The sequence below is a fragment of the Sphaeroforma arctica genome, assembly GCF_001186125.1.
Source record: "Sphaeroforma arctica JP610 unplaced genomic scaffold supercont1.1015, whole genome shotgun sequence".
NCBI lineage: Eukaryota > Ichthyosporea > Ichthyophonida > Sphaeroforma > Sphaeroforma arctica.
In genome coordinates, this window is record NW_014039543.1 from 6,936 (window position 1) to 15,442 (window position 8,507).

At 43.2% G+C, this 8,507-nt stretch overlaps 2 protein-coding genes across 2 annotated transcripts in view; both read left to right on the plus strand.

Annotated features, from left to right (window-relative positions):
* The first annotated feature begins 727 nt into the window (after positions 1–727).
* On the plus strand, positions 728–3,981 carry SARC_09675 (hypothetical protein). The gene has a single exon (XM_014296302.1). It carries the CDS (start codon positions 1,161–1,163, stop codon positions 3,075–3,077), a length of 1,917 nt encoding a protein of 638 aa, XP_014151777.1. The 5' UTR covers positions 728–1,160; the 3' UTR covers positions 3,078–3,981.
* Positions 3,982–5,282: 1,301 nt separating this feature from the next.
* The window catches only part of SARC_09676 (hypothetical protein), a gene marked incomplete at its 3' end in the record, with an annotated part of 3,985 nt that continues 760 nt past the window's right edge, over positions 5,283–8,507 (plus strand). Inside the window, exons 1-3 of the mRNA XM_014296303.1 lie at positions 5,283–5,670; positions 6,953–7,084; positions 8,235–8,479. Coding sequence (XP_014151778.1) covers positions 5,593–5,670; positions 6,953–7,084; positions 8,235–8,479 — 455 coding nt within the window. The 5' untranslated portion in view covers positions 5,283–5,592. The remainder of the gene's footprint in view (positions 5,671–6,952; positions 7,085–8,234; positions 8,480–8,507) is intronic.

Below are 8,507 nucleotides of genomic sequence, written 5' to 3' on the forward strand. Positions count from 1 at the left end.
ATTGCACATAGGATGCACGCGTAAGTTGAAAGGTACACTGATCTGAAGTATATCTTCGGCTAGTTTTAACGTTGTTCCATCTAAACCAGTAATTACATTTGAACACGTATTGACGGCATCACCCCAACGCTGTTGAAACGGACTTGGCAAACAGTGCTATGCTATACATATATATATAGCGCATGTTTATATTTATATTATATATAAATATATTTCCGAACTCTCGTGTTCTCGAGTCTCGACTGCTCGTGCTCGACTGGAGCTTTTGAGACACAATGAGAGTGTGACTGTGTGAGGGAGGGATGGTTCGTCGCCACAATTAGTCCATTTCTTTCTATTTTTAGAAAAGCTGATGTTACTGATGAACAATATCCAATTACTACGCCTTGAATATTTAGCGTGGTCATGGCATTGGTCCAGCAATGATTTGCTGATAAATTCTATTATGCTTTTTTAATTGGTAGGTTTATATAACTATAAAAAACTTTCCCTATTTTTGAATGAAGTATTGTTTCAAATTCTGTATTTAGGTTGTTAATTTTGTTGCTCAGGGCAATTCGTCTCTAGGGTTTACTACTTTTGCGACATTCAGCGTTTGTTCAAAACAAATTTCGGTGAAGTAAATTATAGCAAATCAATGCACCAGAACCGAGCGATTAAATATGATAATTTTAGTGACATGACGACTGACGTTTCTTGTGTGATAGAGGTAAATATGGGGCAATGTATTTACATTTATGAGATACGAGAACACACTCTCGGAGTACTGCGAAGCTCACATTCGATCTCTGTGAAACGACAACGAATGCTCGGATGCGCTCTCAGATCGAACAAACAGCCTGCATATATCTGAAAGTGTATTAGAAGTGTAGCTACACACAGTCAATAAAATAGTTAGTTGTGCAGCTCGCCGACAATAAACAAGGTAGGGGGAATAGAGTTGTATTTAGAAAACCCTGTCCAGCATAAATAACACCGACTTGAGTGCACTCCTAAATACGTAGTAAGAATTAGAGGAGAACCACGTACATGCACAAAGCGGCCAGTGAGAACTAGTTTTCCAAGGGCTCTTCAGTCTACACGTGCCAATTTCACCCACCACATGTGAGTTTATTCACGTGACATGTGCATATAACTGAACAATAGTGATTACGAAAAGGATGATGGTAAAATTCGATCAGCTTCTGGGTAAGCGGTCTTCCTTGATGCGATATATTCCACGTGGCGGTGTAAGTTATCTGTTGGTTTCACTATGTATATTGGTGGCGTGTGCGTCGTATTTAAGACACTCGAACGATGACACACAGGATATACAAATCACCAGGTCCACGCTACTAGACTCAGGTACGGATCAACAACAGCTGACAGATAATAACGATGATAGGTATACTACCGGGGAAGTATTGCTGGATGGCAAGAATGCCGAGTATCAAGTGACATCGCAAAGCACACAAATTCAGGGGAATGCTGGTGTGATAGACTCAAATATGGTGGAGTATAATCCCAAAGAGGACCGGACACAAGCTATTCAACGTGGTAAACAAGTCATGGCAGAATCGCGTATGATTATCATTGGGCTTGTTAAGAACATGGGTGATCTATTAGCTCAAGGCAACATCACGCGACGCATAGAGCAAGTAGGGGAGATGTTCAAGGATTATAAGGTGCTGGTGATTGAGAATGACTCCACAGACGACACAGTAACTCACTTGAGAAATTGGAGTAAGGTCAATGAGCGCGTGCAGATCATATCCTCAGAGTTCAAATTCGACAAGGATTTCGGCAAGAGCACGAACCACATCAGGTTCAAGCGCATGGCGCTTATACGTAATATATACATGCTCGAGTTAGCTATCAACCCGCTGTATGCGGATGCCGACTATGTGTCGCTGTTAGATATGGATAACAGAGAAGGGTGGAGTTTAGATGGGTTGGCCACATCATTTGCCTTACCCCAATCCTATCTACCTAAAGAAAAGGGTGCGGCATTCGCTGAGCAGCCTCTGGAATGGGATGTGGTGTGTGCCAACGGGCAGCTCAACTTCCCGGCCCTGGCTTGGGAGTATAGCCCTCCTGGGAAACCAAGTGTTAAGGAGCTCGTACAGAAGCATAAGGGACTGGATGCGATGATCAAGGCTACACGCGGAATGCGCGAGCCCCCGCACAGATACGCCGAGTTTGCTGGCTTGGTTGCGAATGGCACGTACGAGTATGCCCGACATGCGTACGAGTTGGTGGTGAAGCATACCAAGCACTACGTGTACACCAAGGTAACCAAGGAGACCAATGAGGACTACGGCGGGTGCCACGATGTAGATATGGGCGGGGAGTTACAAGGCGAGGGTGTTCCCGGATTGATCGCGTTCATAGGGGCGCAACTGAAGGCCAAACAAGACAAAGCTGTCCAGGTCATCGTGCAGAACCGGGTACGTAGTAAAGAAGACCAGGCAAAGGGTGGCCCTGATAACGAGTCGGGTGTGGATCCCGAGATTATGGAGAGTGCCAAAGCGGCTGCGATTGGGTTTACGTTTAAAACATGCGACGAAAACGACACCATGGCGGTTCAAGATAAGGATGGTGTGTTTGATGCGGGTGCTACGATGGCCAAGAAGCTTATGCAACATATACACGCTCCCAGGGATATCCTCGAAGGGTCCACCCCAGAACGCACCAATGAGTGCTTCGAAGCAGCTATAGCGCACTGGTACAGACAGGGTGTGCAGGCGCGTGAGAAAGCCGCGTTGAACTTCGCGAGTAAGTACCATATAGTACCCGGCAGACACTACGATAGCTTAGCGTTCAGGGATTCCGTGTTTCAGAACTCGAATTTCCGCGCGCATCAGTATGTCACCCATTTGGTCACGGACTGGCCGTACTACGTGGACAGCTGCTTCGGGGGTTTAGCGGTGTACCGGTTCGCCAGTATGAAGGGGTGCCAGTATGACACGGAGACCAGGGAGTGTGAGCACTCGTCAATGCACCAGTGTATGGCTGAGAAGGGTAGAGGCAAGGTCTTGTTCAATCCGGCCATGGTGGTGAAGTACGTGATGGGAACAGGAACACCGAAAAAGACGTGATAACTGGAACCGATGAAGCACAAGGCAGTAGCGCTAGGACGGTGGAGTGTACGTGTAGATGGATGTGTAGATCAGAAGGGGCCGTTGCTATATGGATAATGACTTTAAGAAGGTTAAAAGTATATAGTTATGTGGGTTTGCAAGGTCGCAGGTACTGTGCACTCTAACTTGATTGCGAGTATCACTCTACTAGTATACAGCCGAGTCTGGGCTGGTTACCGTGGTTCGCAATCCGATACTAAGCACATAACTTTTTACGAAAATAGTTGTGGTATTGAGGTCAAGGTGGTGATGGTTGTGGTGATTAGGTGCAGATGCATCCAAACCAACCAGACAGTATGGTACTATATCCCTCTTGAAGGAAGGTGACGGTGGACGGTATATATGGCGTGGTATATATAGATAGCTCTACTCGTTCGTACTGCCAGGTGCGTAGCGGTGGAACGGTGCACCATGCTTTAAATGATATACATTACATATGGGGTTGCTTTACACGACAGCGCAGAGACTCATCTCTTAGTCTGTCGGCAACGCAGAAGCTGCAATATAGCTGTAGTTACACTTGTCGGCGACGCAGGAGCTGAAACATTAGAAGCTGCAATAGTAGTACGCTGGACGTATACTAAAATACTCTATAGCTAGAGGTGGGTCAGCTATTGTCAACGCCCATATAACATATATGCCTGACTATAGGTGCTCGTGTGCGTACGATATGTACACATGCACGAGGCGTTTTGTGTGGCCAGAAGCGGCTCATATCATCACAGAGAACTCTTGTCTAGTTCACAATAGATCTTACGGCTGTAGTGCCCCTCACCACCTGTAGTGGGGCTTGTGCAGCCGCAGGAGCTTCCCACCCCTCTATGTGGGAAGTTGAAGGAAATAAAGAGAGCTATGTAACCCTATTTCACGATGTCTAAAAAACTATGGATTTATTTTAGGGTGCTAGATATATATATTCGCTACTGGGCAAGGCGGCAGATTGAAAATATTATTAACTCACTCTGCCACAGCTGGGGCCGGTTGGCGTGCATGTCACGTACTATGTCCCATACTTCGATATCACCTGTATCCATGGCTTGCAATTGCGAGCTCATTATACTATGTTTGGGGTCTGGGCTGCTTTCTCTGGCAAAAGTACTCATACCAAGCGTGCCATGCCCAACTCAATAAGACTCAATAGAGATCCCTTTGCGCCGCACGAGCAACTTTTCCGGATGACAACAGTGCCGTATAGCGCCTAGTTCTGTTCGAGGGCCGAGCGAATTGCCCGCGAATAGATTAGATAGACGTCATTCGCGTCTATATTTTAGGCGTCTTTATTGCAAGCTAAACGCGCACGTAGTTACATAGAGGATACAATACCGCTATATCTGGGTACGTTTAAGTCATAGTGATATATCTGTATGGCAAATACTGCCGGGCATATGTAAGGGATTGCTTCGGTTGAAATGACTTGTATAACTTTTTAACTTTTTGAATATTGGAAGGAACAAGCCTATCTGCACAAGAGGCGAGAACCAGACTTGGAGAGCAAACAGGAACATATACTCATGCTCACAGCATGAACGGGTTCGAGTTTCAAACAACGGGTTCGAGGTCCGAACATATACAGATACTACAAAGATACAAATCAACTTGAACTAATGAGAAAATCAGACATTCAAGAAACACAGCGATGCACTGTTTTTACTCGATGATTGTGGAATAGTGAAAGGGCGTATGGATGTCCTTTGGGATTTTAGTCATATCCTTGACGACTGATAGTTTAAGCTGTTTCTTCTATCTGGGCGGAAAATAAGGGCGATGCGCAGCCGCCCAATATATAGAAATACCTCAACGAGGTGATTAGGGTGTGTTGTATGACATACCTATGATACATATGTATGTTGATTAGACAAATATATGTTAAATAATATAATATATAGACATAGCCTTCTTCTTTGGTTCATGTAGCAGGTTCTTTGATATAGAGATCAAGAAAGTGATATATTTATTGATATTATAGATAAGTACCCTTCTGAAAATTGATGATATGAATTTTGTGTTATAAATTGAAAAAATAGCTTTGTTCCTAAACAGGTTAATAGATTTTGGCGCGCGGAAGTCGTGTCATTTTATGAATACTTTTTTTTTACTCTTCATTATTTATTACATAGAACAAACTCAACTCTCTAGAGACGATGTCCATCTGAGCCGAGACATGCACGAAATACACATCATATATATGCACTTATGAAGTTATGAGCTGAGAAATACACGAAATACGCATCATTTGTAAGCACTTGGCTGTTGAGAAGGTCGCTATAGTTAACCAGTAGACCACGCACAGAATCAATCGTTTACGTACAGAAAGACAAGTGCGAGATATGAAAACAATTTTGTCTACAAATAGAATCTAATACGAAAGCAATTCTGTGATATAGCCACACGTACGAAAGCAACCTTGTGCACATAGAGATAAGTCCTTTGTTTTCTTGAAGCATATAACTCTTGTGTAAGAGTTCAATTTAAGATGTCTTGGAATCTGGGAGAAGATGACTGGAATGGCGGCAGCGACGAAGATTCGGACGAGGGGGACAATTACTCAGAGGTATGTGAATTATGTGGTAAGTGGTATTTTGTACGATACATGCAGATAGTATAAGATCTGATCAGTAGATACATACATTAATATATATATATATATATATATGTATATGCACGAAGATGTGCCGGGTGTATTGTGAGTATGATACAAGTAGACATCAGAGATCCGACAAGTGGATTTTGTGGGCGTCTTGTGATATATCGGAATGTGTCGCAGTGTGTGTGTATACACATATACTATGAAGCATGTAGACAATCTGACATGTGGATACATTTTGAGACACTATGAGCATTATCAAAGCTGACAAGTAGATACATTTAGAGGCACTGTGTGTGCCGGTGTAGCAATACATATGATCACTGATACGTAGATATATTGATTCCTACTATATGTGTACATGTATCGATATATATATATTTATGAACAATTATACAGATTAGGAAGTCCGCATAAAAACCGGTATAATCTGGATTATGACTGACAATACGAGCAAACACAACACAGTCTCAACCATCCACGATCGATTGTACCACAACACATAATAGTATACTGAGACTTGGTAGTACAGATCTTGTCCCCATCTGAACTACTAGTACATCTACTGTCATCACACCTGAGATCGGATGTCAATAGACAGGCTCATGTCACCATAGAGGTGCACATGTCATAACACTCACAATGGACTGATGCAAGTGTACAAGCTTGCAGCATATAAAACTTGTCTGTACTGGCATTCATCAGATTCTAGAATTTTGTGTATGTACTCGTGGACGGCGACTTTTGTCATGGAGAAGCCTTTGCATCATTACACATATACGTTTTACGCTTTCGGGGTTTAATAGCCGGCTCAAATTTGTTGGGGTCGACCCTCATTGTGCACTTCTCTATGTAAGGTAAACATGTCTGTTTGTTTATTCTGCCGGTCATGTGCTTAATGATTGAACCTTTTAGTGCGCCTCTCGAATATCAGCACACGTGAATGTCTTATAGGCCAAGGTCATACTTAGTTAATTTAATCTTTGATTTCGTTCGCCCAGAGAATTGCTTCATTTACCGCTCTAAATCAACCTGTGTGTGTGTGCATGCGCGTGTTTTGGACGTGTATATTCTAATAGTATCTGTTCTACTAGTATCTAAGCTACTAGTATCTAATCTACTAGTATCTAATCTACTAATATCTAATCTACTAGTATCTAATCTACTAGTATCTAATCTACTAGTATCTAATTCTCGTACTCACACGTGACGCTCTATCACTCTGTCACACCGTACCATCCCTATGCAGTCTAAATTCCGCAACCTCAAGTCACACACCATCTACGCAGTGGATGCGAGCAGCAACATGTTCAAGAAGCTCGCTCGTACAGTACACGCACCTGCCGATCGCCCTGGTCATGCACGGGAGGAACAGACAGAGGTGAGGTTGTGGAACTGAATATGGATATGTGTGTATATGAACGTATGTATATGTGTGTATATGAACGTATGTATTTGTGTATATATGTATGTATATGAACGTGTGTATATGTGTGTATATGAACGTATGCATATGTGTGTATATGAACGTATTTATATGTGTGTATATGAATATGTATATGTGTGTATATGAACGTATGTATATGTGTGTATATGAACGTATGTATAGTTATAAATGTGTACACCCACAGATGTATATAATACACATCGGAATGGAAGCTCGTATGGCATGTATATGCATATATGCGCACAAACTGGGGCGTGTATTGATCTCATTCGCACAGAACACGCACCCGCCGACTGTTCTAATTATACACGTGAGGAACAGACAGAGGTAGGCTGTGTATGCGTGTATATGTAGGTGCGTTTTCATTTATTTGTGTACACGTACACACTCATGAAGCGACTGCTCGGGCATTATTGCGTGTGCGACGGGAATGTAAATTTGAAGCGCGGTCGGCAGAATCGCATCTGATGAACCAATCATTTATCTACGCCTGTTTTATCAGGATTCGTTCCCTGCTATTCATAATTATATGTCATAAACATGAGGCATTCTTAGGCTTGCTTCTCATGATTTTATCAGGATTCGTTCCCGGCTATTCGTAATCATATGGTATAAACATGTGGTATTCTTAGGCTTGCTTCTCATGAGCCGTGTGCCCGGTTTACACGGTTCGGACAATTAGTGGTTTATATGGTACTCTCATGTTTATAATACGGGTTTGCCGATTAGTAGTGTACGTGATGGTACCATTGCGTCTTGGGTCGCCACACAGGCATTGCGCAGCCTACTGCGCACAAGCTTGCATATTGTCAATATAGTTGTGTGCATGTTATCTGCTAGCCAGGCATAGCTTCCCCCCCCACCCCACACACACACACCTTACGCCTGTTACACATGATCATGATTCGTCTTCATTCTACATGAAATTGGAGGGCCTTCGTGGTGCTTTATCGGATTACACTATATTAGCTCCGGGTAACCTCATAGGCAGTATCTATATAGCGTGTGTGCAAATGTGCGACCTTTTCTATACACATAGGCAAGTTACCTGCTAACCCAACATCCCTCCACGCGTGTATCACAGGATTCGTCTCCGTTCTACATGGTGATGGAGGGTTTGCGCAGCGGGTTATCAGAGAGCATCATACTATCGCCAAACGATCTCACAGGCATTATCCTGTACAACGTGCGAAAAAACTCTAACAGTATGAGTTTTGACCACATCTACGTAACTATGAATCTGAGCACACCTGGCGCGTCTGACTTGGCAAGCGTAGAGGCGCTCAGAGACCTGGCATTGCGAGACGAAGGTCCCAAGTTCCAGCAGCAGTAAGTTCTACCTATATATATATATATA

Bases quoted from the DNA above. Each gene is read 5' to 3' on its own strand.
- SARC_09675 (XM_014296302.1), top strand. From the start codon at position 1,161: ATGATGGTAAAATTCGATCAGCTTCTGGGTAAGCGGTCTTCCTTGATG.